Source organism: Opisthocomus hoazin, chromosome 21 (assembly GCF_030867145.1).
Source record: "Opisthocomus hoazin isolate bOpiHoa1 chromosome 21, bOpiHoa1.hap1, whole genome shotgun sequence".
Classification (NCBI taxonomy): domain Eukaryota; kingdom Metazoa; phylum Chordata; class Aves; order Opisthocomiformes; family Opisthocomidae; genus Opisthocomus; species Opisthocomus hoazin.
In genome coordinates this window covers 2,584,038-2,599,310 of record NC_134434.1, presented here as the reverse complement: position 1 = coordinate 2,599,310, position 15,273 = coordinate 2,584,038, and the positions used below count along the sequence as shown (strand labels likewise).

Here is a 15,273-nt window from a genome sequence, read left to right as displayed (position 1 = left end):
ATTCATGCTGTTCCATGCTAAGCAATAAAGCTTTTGTGGTATAAAAACTGTAAGGTAAATAAGTCAGGTTTGCTAAATAGCTGAACTGCTTCCCCCTGCTGCGTGCAACAGAAGTCTTGTGCTCTCTGTAGAGCTGTAACAGTGACGTGCTTTGTTCAGGAGCTGTTCTCATGTTGCCCTTGGGTTTTGTCTTTCCTGTAGGAGAAAGTGAGGCTGCGATACAGACTGACCTTCACCCTGGGAGACCAACCCAGCACAGAGGTTGGCGAAGTGGATCAGTTTCCCCCGGTAGAGCAGTGGGGGAATCTATGACCTTAGGACACTGCCAGAGACTCTGTGACAGGACCAGGAAAGGATCCCACGGGACTGGAAGGAGTGTGGCGTGCGGAGGGACGCACATGCTATCCGCTGGTGATGTTCAGCTTTGTTTACATGTCCTGACCACTCTGCTTGTAGCTTTAGTCCAGAGTGATGTGCCCCACGTCGAAGGGGTCCTGGGACGTTTACGCCAAGCACGAACTGAGTGGCGGCCAGCACCAGGCAGTGCCGGCTGCTTTTACCTTGACCTCTGGGTGAATCTGGTTCTATCTTCCGCTCCACTAAACTTGAAGCTCTTGTATTTTGAGGGGACACCTGTCAGCAGAAGGGGCTTTAGTTGGCTTGTTCCTGTACTGCTGTCCAGAGATACCTGCGCGCTGGTGGGGTGATGATGCCACCGTGAGCTTCCTCAGCGCAGAGCCCTTGCGCGTGCCCTCCCTTGGACTTTTACCTCCTCAGTGCCAGACTGCGCCCGCTAAGCATGTTGAGCAATAATGTGAGGGAATCCTGATTATTTTTTTTTTTTTTTACACTGAAATGGCACTTAGCTCCCTTCCTTCCCTGCCGCTGCTTCATTCCCAATGGCCACTGTAAGCAGAGCCTCGCTCCGTGCTGTGCGACACTGCTGTATCTTTAGTTGTTGTATTTATTTATGCTGCTAGCTGCCTCCCCTTGTGTCCCTTTTGGGCAGCTGGGGCTGAGTTTTGTATGCAAATGGTTACACTGGTTATTTTTCTGCCTTCATTGCATTCCATAGCGTGGGGAAAAGAGGAAATGTGTAGTGAGGAGGTAAACGGGGCTGGAAAGGAGCGGTCGGTACTGGTGGAGGACAGCACCTGGAGTGCAGAAATGTCTTTACAATCACTGTTTAGGTGCAGTGGCTGAATCCAGGGATAAGGAGAGATGCCTCTCGTGTCCCCTCATGCAGGAAGTATTATTATTGTAGTTGAATACCGTGTTTTATTGAGATGAGTACAATGACATACACAATGTAAATAATAGCGCTATAGGATATCTAAATAGAAACAAGCAGACAATGAAAAGAAAGAAGGCTCCACTGGGCTGTGACGATGCATGTGCTGGGTTTAATGCCCTGTGTTATTTGTTCCCAGCATTAAGTGGCTAAGTGCAATTGTCTCCCCAAGGGGGAAAGCAGTTTAGCTGGACATCAGCGTTCTGCGCTGACAGGGGGCAGGAGAGCTGACCCCTCTGGCTACGGTCCCACAGAAGCTGGGTTTAAATTGCCCAGACTTGATTCCAGCAGTCCGTTCCTTCTCCCTCTCGATTTCGAATTTCAAGGAGTGCCTCAGCTAGCTTTGAGACAGACTGTTTTAAATTAATGGGGGTTTTTTAACATCCATTGACAAAAGCACAGATAGGGCGGGTCCTTGGACGCTCAGCATTTCCAGCAGTGCTCTCAAGCAGCAGCTCTCGTCGAGCTGCGAGTGGGAGCAGTCAGCTAAAGCACTGAGCAAATCAGTGCACAGGAGGAGAGCCTTGCCCCTTGCAGGAGAACTCCAGAGGAGAACGTGCTGCTGGAATTAACGGCAGCTGCAAAGCCAATCACTGCAAACGCAGCTTGGAGTTATTTGATTTGTCTTTACTGTGTTGCGAATTAAAAATCACTAGAGGTGAAAAACTCGGCGGATTCGAAGGCCTGAGGTCCTAATCAGAGGAGGCACCAGGCAGTTGTAGAAGCCCTGACGGTGGAATCAAGACTTGGCCAAGGGACTTGCTGTAAACTCCTGGTCTGAAGCTCATGAAGACCCCAGCCTTGTCAGCTCCCTGGCACATAAGGCAGGTGAGACAGATGGGTACGTTGTTTGGCTCCTTAGAGAAAGCATTTTTAAACTGATGGGACTTAGGACAGGGGACAAGGTGGAGAGCTCTTTCTGCCTCAGACATGTTCTTGCCAGCACTTTAGACACAGTAGGCATGGGGGTAGTGCTCCAGGGAGGGCAGCGTGTCCTGCGGAAGCAGGTTTCGCTGCCGTGGGTGCCTACGCGTGAATCTCACTGTGACTCTGAGGCAGGTGGAAGGGCACAAGTGCTTTCTGCAGAATGGCTTTGTTCTCAGTGTTAACGGCAGCGTGCTGCCCGGCCAAATGGAAAGCTGCAGTGGTCTTGCTGCATGGAAATGCGTTGTTAGAAGCTTTGGAAATTAAACTATGAATGTTCTGTGTCTGTAGGGCGAGGTTCCTGCTTCATACCGAACAGCCGTAACTGTATATACATCTCAAATGCATCTGTTCTGCTGCATGTTAAATAAACTGTTTCCCTACTTTGCTCTGTGGATAGCCCTTGCTAAGACTGCTGGTGGAGCACAGGGTCGTTTGTGCAAGTCCTGAAACTCAACCCATCGTCTCCAGACCATCGGGAAATGGAGAAGCTGCTGTTTTCTAAAACGCCAGTGGTTTAAGAGGTGGGCTTGAAGTTCAGTCCTGGGTGGTAGAGGTGAAGCAGCTGAAAAAGCCGAGGTAATGCTGCTGTTGGTAACGAGCTTCGCTGTACCAGGGAGGGTTGCCAGAGCACGCTGGAACAAGCAGCCTTTACGTTTTGATGCAGCTCCTTCTCACAAGTTATGTTTACTTTTTTAAAAAAAAGTTATGTTTATGGAAGACAAGCACAAATCCCCAAGCAATATGCAAAACAAGACGTTTATTCTTAGAAAAGCAAGTCAGGTTTATGTACAGTGAGCCACGGAGGATGAGTAAAACCACGTATTGCTGTCTTCAAGATCCTTCCAACGTGCCTTCTTTGACGATGACTCGTGCAAGATTTCGTGCAAGAGCAAGTCTCAGCATTTCCACTTTCATAGACTCGACGTCATCATCCTAAAAGCGAGCAGAGTTTGGGTTAGGCTGCAGCACGCAGTAATGAGCTGGCGACAAGTTCTTTTACTGAGCTTTGCAAAGTAAGGATGCAGATCATTAAGAGGAAGAGCGCATACGTATTTACCTGTCCTAGGGCCTCGGAACTCTCCTGAGAAGAGCAAAGGCTGTTTCTTACTTTTTAGATCAACACAAGGCAGCATTGCCAAGCCGTTTCTGGCAGCTGCCGCAGTTTGCATGTGGAGCAAACGGCTCCCTGTCCTGCCCCTGGAGCGCTTCATAGCTTGAGCTGTTCGATGGCAGCACCTCAGCTGCTCATTGCCCGTGTAATTTGCAATTATTTATCTTGGAAAAGCAGCACAGTGAGGAGTGGAAGTACTCCCGTACTGGTTTTGCATATACTTAAATATCTCTTGACGATGTCTCATTTGGCTGGCCTTTAAAAACACCACCACATAGCAGCCTCAGCACCTCAGGCTCCCCCTCTTTTCTGCCCCCACACAGGAACATTAATTTCGAGTTTCCCTTCCCCAGCCCTCCCCGCCGATGCATGAGCCAGTTGTCCTCAAAACAGGAGCTACCTGGAATCTCTGCTTATCCGACTTCCCTGCTGTCAGGTCTTCCAGGCATCGCATCAACTCGTAAGTCTGCTCTGCTGAAAATATGACCTGTGGAAATGGAAGTATTTACTGAAAATGATCAAGTTGAAGGACATCACACAGTCCGATAACTCGACTGAGAGGAAGAGAATTCTTTCACACTCCCACAGATCCCTTCCGACCCTCTAAATCACAGAATCAGAGGATAACTCAGGCTGGAAGTGACTTTGGGCGGTCTCTGGTGTCACCTCCTGCACAAAGCAGGGTCAGCTGTGAGGTCAGAGCGGGTGCCCGGGGTTTTATCCAGTCGTGGGTCTGTAATCGCTAAACTGTCATTTTCCTGATGGACCTTAAAGGAAAAATTTGGCTTAGAAGAAGGAAGCACACTAGAAAAATCTTCAAGCCAAGTACCAGAGGGAACTGGATGCAGTGTGTATTTAAATGACCAGCATATGTGTATTTCACTGCTGTCTTCTAAAAGCAGGGAACCCAGTTAAGAGCCGATTCTCCTGTCCCGGGTCTGGTGTGCTCCCCCCGACCGGACGCCTGGACAGCCGTTGCTGCCACAAACTGGAAGCGCAAGCCCTGGGGCAGAAAGGGAGGGTCACCAGTTTGGGATCCCTTGCCAGGAAGGAAAGAAAGGGGGGGTGAGGGGCCGTCAGGCGTGAGCAGCCTGCTCACCTCCTTCTGCTCCAGCAGCGGCAGCGCGTCTGTCAGCAGGGTCATCCAGAAGGAGCAGGGAGCAATGTGAGCCGTCATCAACATCAACAGCAGCCTGGCAGCTTCGGAGAACCGCTTCTCGCCATACAGCCGGTGGAATTCTCGGTACTTCCCTACACACGGGTGTTGGTGAAGGGTAAAGAGGCGTCAGTGTCTGCCAGGCCTGGGCTACGGGCTGTCAGCAGGCCCGGGGGCTCCCAGGAAGCCTGTCCCCGCCTGAAACGCGTCTGGGGAATGGAATCTTGGGCCTGAAGAGAGGCTGGCGGAAAAGGCTGCCAAAATCCTGGGGCTATTCTCGGGGAGGTTTGCTGTTTGAACCAGCCTGTTTGCTACCTGATCCTGGCTGGCACTGGGTGCTTGCAGGGTGAGCAATGGCACGAGCGGCTTGGAGACCGGTGGCGTCTGCAAAAACCGGGAACGGGAGGGGAGAGGCGGGGGGGTGAATTTTCTTTTTGGTATCAGAGAGTATCAGGAGCTCTGAAAGGCTGCTTTGTCTTCCTAGTGGTTTAAATGGAAACCAAGATGCTTGTTAATGTGGAAAGTTCTGCTTTCGTTAAGAATTAGTTAGATCAATATCCAGCACCTAAGAACTGGCTGAGGATGAAAGTGAGTTTTATTCTGCGGCTTTGTTTGTGTCCACTACGCTGTCAAAATACGGGAAGTAATGATTCGCATTCAGATTCACCTTTGACTAACGCTTGAGCTCAAGACATGCGAAAGTTGCCCAGCAAAAGTCCACGTGATGTTTTTAAAACCCCAAAAGGAAAAACAAGCAGAAATATTTTGAGGCCTTTCAGGGTTTTTTTTAGAAAAAAAGCAGAAAGGGAGGCCATACCTCTATAAACACAGTTACACAATTAAACTACAAATCTCTGGGGCTGATGCAAGGGTCACTGGGTGTCACTGGGCATGCAGAGATAGGAGGGATTACCAATCTGCTGTCACAGTTAGCTTCTGGGCTTAATTTAGGATCAGGTTTAAGTGAAGGAAACGGTTCCCTTTTTGCAAGGCTGGACCACATGGGAGCAGATCAAATTCAGGATCACCCTCGCTGTAATGCTGGTGGCAGCCAGAAGGGAGACAGTCCAATTGCCAATAGCTATTCCAAATTCCTGTTAGATTTTGGCCCCAGTAATTGGGCTTGCAAACTGCCATAGCTCCAGCGAAAGGTGCATTTTAGCTCAATTTCCTGCCTTGGTCCATTAATCAAAGGGCGCAGAGCAGCTGCAGCCAGATGGGCAGGTTACCACCGCCTGCACTTGTGCCAGCCAGGAGAAGGAAGCTGTGGTATGTGAAGGAAACGAGCTGGAGGCCCTCCGCTGGTATTTGGCACAACTGCCATAGTGAAAGGGCAGCTGAGATCTTTGGTTTGAGTGAGCTCAGAATTGGCACACCGAACCAGCAAGAGCAGGTGAGATTTTAGAGAACTTTATGAAGTTAGTAAAATTATCACATTGTCAAAATAACTTAAAACAGCTGTTTACTCTTCTAAGGAAGCCCCCTAAGGTCCTCCAGATTGTGTTTGGTAATGTTTTGAAGCCCTGGCACAGGCTGTCCAGAGAAGCTGTGGCTGCCCCCTCCCTGGCAGTGGCCAAGGCCAGGCTGGCCGGGGCTTTGAGCAGCCTGGGCTGGTGGAAGGGGTCCCTGGCCATGGCAGGGGGTTGGAACTCGGTGATCTCTGAGGTCCCTTCCAACCCAAACCATTCTGTGACTTCAAAGTCTCTCTGGGTAGTGATACAGTCTGGAGAAAGACTAAGAAAGGGGAAGCCTACGAGTGGCAGAACTCAAGACCATCCTGCTCCAGTGCAGAACAGACGCCCATGGTGAGCGCAACGGGAAATGCAGCAAGCAGGCTGCATCCCAAATCACCTTCAGTCATCTGCTTTCTCCTCACCACTAAAGCAGGATGTAGCCAGATGGGGGAAGAGACAAATCCAAGTAATTCCGTGGAGTTTTCTGGTTCTAAATAACAGACCAGAATGGAAACTGGAGACACTTCTTACCAAGAAATGTTAGCCGATCACTAAGCAGCATGGATGGTCCCAAATTATCAATGAGGTCTAAGTCAGAGAAGCACCCCCTTTCACAATAGTCCTTAAGGAATCTAGGGAGAAAGTAAAACACAGTAAAAGCTTAGAGGGGACAACACCATCCACATTCATTCGTATCTCCTAATCCCTTCCCAGAAAACTTCACTATACAGCCGAGTTCCACCCTGCTCAACCTCCCCGAGGGTTTCAGAAGAGATCAGAATGTTTCTGGGAGTGGCCAATGAACTGGTGTAATGTGCGTTTAACAGATGTTATTTTTTCTTCCTTATTTCGTGGTAGTTGAGACCTATTTTTTAAAAGGAGTAAGTGAAGGAAGGAGCACAGAAAGCCAAGGCTGATGGATGCATAAATAACACTCCCAGACCGTAACAAAAGCTCTATTTTTCTGCTGTGTAAAAAAGTTGATAAGCAGCAGGAACAAAAACAATTCTAAATGCTTTTCATCTGTTTTGTCACAGCCTTCATTATGCTGCCTTTTTCAGAGCTGCTTCCTGTGAGTTTTCTTTCACATTCTGTTGAAAGAAATACGATTCCTGCTCCCTCAAAGAAAAAATGGAAAAAAAAATCCTTACTACTCTCCAAAAATCTCTTGCTACTCCCTTTTTTCACTGCTGAAGATGGAGCATTGCCTTGCCATCTACCCAGCGTGACATTTCAAAATTATACTCTAACTATGCAAAGAGATCAGTACCTGCCTATTTCCAATTAGCAAAAACCACCAAACAGGACAGGGATTGCTAGAAATTAAAAAGCATAAAGAGAGTTGCCACATCTTTTGTCTAGGCTTAAGCTAAGTGTTAGCATCCTCTTCAATTTTATAACAACCTTCCCACCTGAGGCCAGATACGGTGACAATCTCAGGCAAAACCAGGGACACCATCAAACTTTACTCTTTGTTAGGTTAGAACTGTGGCTTGAGATTTTTAGGAGAATTGGTGGCTTAGGTGGCTCCCACTGCCTTGTTTGGAGACTGCATGGTGAACTAGACTGGTTAAAAATAATCTGCTGAACAAAGCACAGAAGGGGATTATCCTCCACCCAGCTCGGTTCCCTGGTTCACTGCGCAGTCCACCAAACAGCCGTATCGGAGCACATGAAAGGGCAGCGTGTCAGATTTACTGCCAAAAGAAATGTTTATCAGAGCACGGTCTGCGAGGACTGGACTGTCAGATACAGCCAATCTGTTTCATCTCTACATTTCATGAAGTAAAACAGAAAAGAAACAGCTACGGTATCGGGATGAGAGTACCCAAGGATGTCATTTTCTAGTCCAGAAGCAGGTGCTTGCTCTGGGGGAAAGACAATCCCCTCCTGCCTGCAGCAGGACCTTTTCCGGCCCATCACGAGCGGCTGCCTTCTCCCATTCCTGCCCCCTCACTACAGCAGCAGTCACCCGACAGCTGGACTCAGGCTCACCGATCTGATATTAGCGTAGCAAAAGCCGCATCCTTAGCTCTGATGCTCCAAGACAGGGCAGAACCCAAGCGATTGTTCCGCAGAGCCTTCATGGCCATGATTTTACAGATGCTACGAACTTAGGAGAAAACATAGAAGAGGGAAAGAATCAGTTTGAGTAGTTTCACTTGTATCACTATAAAGCAATGAGATTAAAGAACTGCTCACCTTGTTCGTGCATCTGTCTCTGCTCACAGATCCTCAGCACCTTGAGGGCCTTCTGTTCCGTGTTCAGGGGTATCCGCTCAATATGAAGTTCCAAATACACCCTGCCATATTCTGGACAGTGGTCAAAGTAATCTACCCCCAGCTGCCACAGGCTGAGAGAGGGGGAAAAATCATCAAGCACTGCAATCCTAGAAATCTTAAATAAGCACAACGGTAAAGCCCCAAGGAGAATCGGAGCCTGCATTGATAACAGTTAGCTCTGATTAACTTAGTATTCAGATCTAAAATGGCTTTTACTTTCTACCAAATACCAGCTGCCTTTTACACAACTTTGGAATACCTGCATCTCGCAAGTGCTGCGGTGCAAGTTGCTCTGCACCAAAAAGCCACAGTGGCAGGAGCAGTTCTGTCCTGCTCAATACGCTTGATGGGTTCTAAGAGAGAGCTCTCGTCTTTAATTCGGGAACAGAAATGTGCCAGTGTTGTACGATCCCTTAGGGACACCTCTGCTGAGTGGCTTCGGTAGGTTTGGCCTTTTTACTTCACTAACACGGAGTTAATTGCTGTGGCTGCCTCGATGTTAGTCTATCCTCTGAGTAAAAAAGAAAGAGTTGCTACCTGTGATGGGAGAAGAGTCCCGAGGCATACTCTAGCAGAAGGAATTCTCGCATATTTGAACCAAAACTGGGGAGGGGAAGAGAGAAGATCAACAGGTATTGTTATTTGCACCTCATTGGAAGAACCTGCCGATTTTATTTCACAAGTACTTTTCATTTATGTAGCATGTTTTTTCACAGGCTGTCTTAACAAGCGTTGTACCTCAGGCCTAAGCATGCTGGTCAGCTTTCTCCCTGGGGAGACCTGCCAAATATTTACAGCGCTGAGCAGATATAACTTAGAGGAAGTGCTTTAAGAAACTGAAACTTCCAAGGAAATTCAGGTAGCAAAATTCAGTTGCTCAAACTTAAATTTGTTCAATGCATAAGTATGAAAACTCTTTTTAGATGAGTTTCTCGCCATTCCCAAATAATCACAAACATTTGGGCCCTTGATTATATTTCAGCTAAAATTCTATTCTAAAAAAATCCTCACATTGTACTGCGGCACTGTTGAATCGATGTCAAATTCACCAGGACAGCAACTGCTTCTGCTGCTCAGAGCATCTGGGCTGCCTGCAACTTCAGAGGCACACGCAGCACCTTTATTCTCCACCTTCTGTTTATGCCCAAGATGCTCCTTTTCAACCCAAATCCACATGCTGTTTCAGTCATCCTTGCTACTGGGTGTCTGAATAATCAATGCAAATAAATACTTACTAGAGATTGTGAGACTGCAGGAGTTTACAGTGATCCAGCAGGTCAGTCAGATGAGCCACAAACCACCAGTTGCTCAGGGCAATGCTGTGTTTGAAGCAAGCAAAAGAAAGCGAAAACTAAGCCTACCACTGCCAAGGAATGCGTCAGGTTTTCCACAGGCACTTCTCGCTGATACAGAAGCTATATTACAGTATAATGTCTGGCTGCAATGTCCCAGGCCTAACGGAACACTTTTAATTGCTGCCTGCTTCACATATTTTTGCTAAATTCTGTTAAAGAATGATCAGGGGGGCTGTACCCGTATCCTCTGCCCCAAATACTACTGGAGAGAATGCACACAGAAGCAACACCATTGAACTAGAGAATCAAAAACCTTAAAACCCAACCTGCATTCCTTGATCACTTGATGCATCTCAAATTCAAAGGCTGCCATTAAAATCGTGTCTAGAGGCTCAGGGCTGCTTTCTCCACCCAGGAACAGGTCCATGCTGGACTGGAATGAGATTACAAGACATGATAAATGCAAAAGTTGTGAGAGGGGAAAAGGAAAACACTTGTTTGGACGTAGCAGCCTCATTTGTTATTGTATGGGAAATAACACATCATAGAGACTGAACACATCAACAAAAAAGATTTTTTTCTTATTTCAGCATAAGGAAACTGGGAAAACAACTTGCAGGAACAAGACTTAACATTAGACACTGAAGAGACTGGGTCTTTGACATTTACTTGTCCACTGTGCCAGTCTCCCAGTCCACTTACAAATCCTAGGAAACATCGTGCAGGTATGTAGGTACCGTAAGATATCAACCCTCCCAATGTTTTTCTTTAAGTACGCCCTTGTGTGCCTAAAGTGGTGGAGAATATAAAAATAATTCTATTTCATGCCTGTGCATAAAACCGCAGTTCCATTGGCTTCACCGTTGGATGGGAATACAGGAGTCGGGTAACCAGGAAGTGGTACCAAGTAGTCATGAGTTCCTTCTTCTCCAGTATGGCGTCCTCATCTCCCAGCAGGATCTAACGGAAGAAAAACATAGCAGTAATGCCACAAATTCAGCAACGTACCCAGCTGCATCGTAACTCTTCAGAGGCATTACTCCCATGTAGCAAAGTGGAGCATGTAAGCAAAATTCAGTAACAGAGGACAAAGATCCTTCTCAGAGCCCTGTTTCCTAATCAGCCTTATGGCCTTGGACACAGAGAGAAAACGATCTGCCCAGGCTTGCAATGACTTGCTGCAAAACAAAGAACACAGTACAGAAGACTGGCCCAAAATCTCCTGATTTCATGAACAGATCATCCAATACATCAAAGTTATGGGACTCCTGAAACACCCAAGGATGGATCCAATACAGGTCCACAGTTTCCTTCCTTCTCACTAAAAACACACCTTGCAGATGGATTCCATGTGGGAATTGGAAGCAAAAGTTCCATCCTGCAGATACCGCTGACATTCTTCGTGCCAATGCTGCCATTTCAGCTCCATCTCAGTCAGTGTCTGGGTGTTACCAAGCTGAACAGAGGATAAGATACATAAAATAAAGGAAATACCAACTCAAATTACCGTGATGCAGCTGTATTTTTTCCTCCACGAGGAAATCTCTGCAGCAGAGGGAAACTCAGCTGGTAAAGTCTTCAGGAATATTCTGTACAATAGTTCTCAACAGAACTGTTGCGGATGACAGCATAATGTATCCTGCTGCAAAAATTATCCTTCTAACTCTGCCGGTTTGTCACCTAACAGGCTTTTACCTGAATGGTTGGGTTATTACTGTCAAGGATTAAGACTAAGATGTTTTAATGGTGAACAAATTGTGATGTTACAGGAGCCACATCAGAGGTGGCTCTCTTTTCCCAGCGGAACTGCATGAAAAAAATCTACTTTGTACATACACTGGGCACAGGCATCTTCTTCATCAAGTCATCCAGGATTCTGTACATGTTCACCGACGTGGGATTGGCACTGGCTTCCTTGGAGAGCAAATGCCGTGCTTCATCCATTCGGCCTTGCAGCACAAAGACATCCACCTGCAAAAACCACCTGTCCGTGAGCACCATGCTGTGCACAGCTACAAATCCCCAGGAAGTGTCAGCGGGGGATTCTAACTTGTGCTTTAGGCAAGTTCAGTGGAGTGAAAACGCTTAAGCTGTAGGCCCTGCTAATTTATATACACAGTCTGAGTCTTGACCTCTGTGGATCACGAAAGTGAAAGGATCAGGATGGGGATGAGGGGTAGGATGAACTTCAGAACGCCTTAATCTTAAAACCCATACAGGCAGACAGCAGCAGTGTCCTGGGTATCGGTTCCTGAGATGTACTCGTGTTGAGTGGGGAGGAGGAAGGCAAAACGCATGGGGATGAATTCTCTTTGTTTAAGAATCTTATGGGTGACCACGCTCACCACGTTCCAGAAGAGCTCATGTTTCGATGGATTTTCACTGCTCAAAACTTCACGGACCATGTTGTCCACATCGCAGACGTGAAGTCGAACCCAGTCAAGGAGGCGAAGCAGAAGGGGACCAGCTTTATGCAGAGAAGATTTTGTTCTGTTAGTTCCCAGCAGTTTGTTCCCAAACTGCTATTTTACATGCTTCTAACCTTAATGGTTTGACGATCGTTACATGAGGTGTACTGACTGGATTGCTGTTTGCCACACTCGGATTACAAAGGAACAGAGTTCCGTTAAGTAGCTGGCCCGTGGGAGGCTGCTGACAGATCTCTGTGTAGCAAATTTTAGACAGAACAGCAGTAGAGTCTAGCAGAAAACCCTAACCACTTCAAGAAATAACAGGTGAGTGATTCAGATCATAAACCTTGCGATGCCAAAAGACACACGGAATGTTTCTGTTTAATTTAGCATCAACTCATCATTATTCTGAATATAAGGAAGAAATCTGGCACTAGGTGATTAACTTTTCTTGAGATTACTTAATCTACAATTTGTGGATCTCTCTTTTGAATTCTGGGACTGCATAAGTAGCATATTTGTTTGCATAATCCAATTTCCTTAAAAAATTATTTACTACTTTAAAATGCTGATGTAAACAAACTGACTTAAAAAATGGCATCCTAAAGTTAAAGAAGTTGAATCAGAGAATGCGTAAATGTTAGTTGGCATCAACATATTTGATGCTTAAAGATGTGTTTATGCTTAAAAGTCAACAAATTTTTATATCCCTCTTCTTCACTACGTTTCTGTTAAAAGGACAATTTAAATTGTAGTGAACTACACATGAGGGGAAAAAGGAGAAGGCAAATCCAATAGCTTGACATCATTCAATATGAAGAAGGCAATTTACTGAGGCAGAAGAGGTATCAAAAGGCTTGTTGACACTTGTCATATCTCTAAAACCTATTAAAACATGACACAATGGACACTATACACATTTTAAACAAATAAATATGCAAATAAAAAGCCCTTCAGTCTTAACATCAGGATAGTTCACTGCTTACCAGCAGCTGCTTCAACAAACAGAATCTCACACAGGTTCCAGATCAGCTCCATTGCAGAGAGAATAGAAACCTGAAAAAAGCACGGCCTTGCTTCAGATTTAGTAATTATTCCAGTTAGGGTTTTTTTTACGCACACAAAGGCATCCGCTGTCCACGGCAATCAGTTAAGCTCAGTTCATACGGACAGGAGAAATGGCACACTGCCACTTCAGAGAGAGAAATCACACGACAGAAAGAGGCCACAACTTCTCTACACACATTCAGCTTAGAAAATACAGAAGTGGTTTGTGTACTGAAATGCAACGACAATCTGTCACCAGTGGGCAACACTAAATAGTCCAGAAAGTGTCACTTTCAGCCTTTTAGCCCTCCTAAGATTTAAAGGAAGAAAGGCAGGCCAATGAAGCAACATCAGTGCAGCTAATAGGACAAAACTACTGTGAGGGCTCTGCTCATCCCATAATGCTCCTCTTGTGTCTGACAGCTCACGGTGAACACCTAGAGCTTGTACAAGGCTCAGATGCAGTTGACTGGAACCCGAGTGTTTGAGAGGTGAAGTTTCAGACAGGTGGGTACTGCCCACAGCTGACTTTAAGATGACAAGAAAACATCACACCTGTAACACTGAACACACGTTTAAGAAATGGTGGTGAATCCAGATGCTGGGCACCTTTTTGTTGTTTTAGAAATACAGGAGCTGTTTATGCCCATTTTTCTTGGTCATGAACTGCAGCCGATATGCTAAGCCAGAGTTAAATCTAAACTGCCCTACTGCCACAGTGTTGTCCTGATGAGTTTACTAGCAAGTGATTCGCGTTCAGTTGTGACTACATGACACGACTGCAGATTACCTGAGTGCTGTACTGGCTGTGCATGGCAGGGTCCCGGGTGGAAACTGCAGGAAGAATAAGGAAAATCAGAGAGCAACATATTTACCTTTCACAATGCTTTCTGGGCTCATAAATAAAGACACCACCTGATCACTGCACAGACCTAAATGAGTACATGCATGGCAAAGCTAACTGTTATATAAAACTTTGTAACTCTTTTTTATAAATCCTATGCAAATCTGGGTATGCTTATAGGGCAAGGGTGGAAGGGAAGAGTAAAATCTCCCACGAAAAGTGGGGAACAAACTGTTAATTTGACTCAGTTTCCCATAAAACTGTAACCTGAGATACGAAAAGACTGCAAGTCCCCAGAAAATCAAAAAACAAAGGGGCAAAAAAAAAATCTCTGACCAGATTTACAAACCAACTTGGAAATCTCACAGATGGAAACAGAGCCTTGATAATTATTGAAATCTATGCACGCTATTTTACAGTGGTTGCAATAACGTACAATTGAAATGCTACTTTTATAGTCACCGATAGCATTTCCTTTTATTGCAGGGAGAGAACAAACAAACTTACTGGCTGCCTGGTGCATGTCCTCCATGCAGGCTCTTATCACCGATCGGTAGTTTTTACTCACTTGAACCAACCTGCCAAACACAAAAAGGCTTCGCTCAGAGAGAGCTGCTCGAGTCTCAGTCTCGTGCCTATTGCCCACTAAAGCCCTGCGAGCTGCTCTGCAGCGGCAGATGCTCCCCGCACGTGGGTGACTCTGGGGGGACCAGCGAGGCTGTGCGCGGTGGCTGTACACACGCTGGCAGAGGTGTTGGTCAGCGCGGTGACTAGAAGGATCTGGGCCTTGTTTTGTAAAATTACCCCCAAACTGTCATTTCTTCTGCACCGCTGCTGCTGACAGCAGCTCCCAGCAGGCCGGCCAACGGCACCTGCCTCACTGGGGGCTTTTACCAGTCAACGGCGTCTGCCCGGCCGGAGAAGGAGCGGGGATGGCGGGTGCTCCCCCCGCACACACACACACGCACACACTCACTGCGCTTTCCTCGACTTCCCCGCCAGCTCCTCCTCGCTGCGCTGGAGGCCGATGAAGATCCCGTGCGACTCGTTGAAGAGCTTCCGCAACGTCTGGATGTAGATGTCCTGATCCCTGCGCACCACGAAGACGCGGGGCGAGCTCGGCCCTCCCTCCCCGGTGCCTGCAACGCACCCCATCAGCGCCCCGGGCAGCGGTCCCCCCCGGCCCGCCAGCCCCGCGCCGGTCCCCGCACCCACCTCTGCGGCCAAAGAGCGTCTCGCACACCAGCACCTCGGCGGGGCCCCAGGCGAAGCACAGCTGCCTGGCCGACGGGTCCGCGCCCGGCACCACCTGCGAGGGGACAGGCGCCCGTCAGAGCCCGCCGCGCAGCCCCGCGCCCGCCGCCCCGCCCCGGCCCGCACCATCAGCGGCGGCTCCGCGTCCGGCTCCTCCATGGCGGCGGCGGCCGCGCTCCCGCCTCCCGCCGCGGGGGAAG

General features: G+C 47.5%; 2 protein-coding genes across 3 annotated transcripts in view; one reads left to right on the top strand and one right to left on the bottom strand.

The window, feature by feature from the left end:
- GGA3 (golgi associated, gamma adaptin ear containing, ARF binding protein 3) overlaps window positions 1-4,581 on the top strand; it is a 23,144-nt gene extending 18,563 nt beyond the window's left edge. For both annotated transcript variants that reach the window (XM_075441018.1, XM_075441020.1), the window contains exon 17: window positions 202-4,581. In XM_075441018.1, coding sequence (XP_075297133.1) covers window positions 202-312 — 111 coding nt within the window. In that variant the 3' untranslated portion in view covers window positions 313-4,581. The remainder of the gene's footprint in view (window positions 1-201) is intronic.
- On the bottom strand, window positions 2,956-15,273 carry NUP85 (nucleoporin 85). The gene is made up of 19 exons (XM_075441021.1): window positions 15,200-15,273; window positions 15,035-15,128; window positions 14,796-14,958; window positions 14,327-14,397; window positions 13,766-13,809; window positions 12,915-12,984; window positions 11,863-11,984; window positions 11,354-11,488; window positions 10,851-10,973; window positions 10,346-10,477; window positions 9,844-9,950; window positions 9,458-9,541; window positions 8,760-8,825; window positions 8,142-8,293; window positions 7,935-8,052; window positions 6,471-6,571; window positions 4,429-4,580; window positions 3,730-3,816; window positions 2,956-3,151 (listed from the first exon to the last, which is right to left on the bottom strand). The coding sequence occupies exons 1-19, from the start codon at window positions 15,230-15,232 to the stop codon at window positions 3,050-3,052; spliced, it is 1,956 nt and encodes a 651-aa protein (XP_075297136.1). The 5' UTR covers window positions 15,233-15,273; the 3' UTR covers window positions 2,956-3,049.

Coding starts and splice junctions, on each gene's coding strand:
- NUP85 (XM_075441021.1), bottom strand. CDS start 15,232: ATGGAGGAGCCGGACGCGGAGCCGCCGCTGATG. Junction 14,398..14,795: donor GGGAAGTCGAGGAAAGCGCA/GTGAGTGTGTGC, acceptor TGTGTTTGGCAG/GTTGGTTCAAGTGAGTAAAA. Junction 13,810..14,326: donor GGACATGCACCAGGCAGCCA/GTAAGTTTGTTT, acceptor TTCTTCCTGCAG/TTTCCACCCGGGACCCTGCC.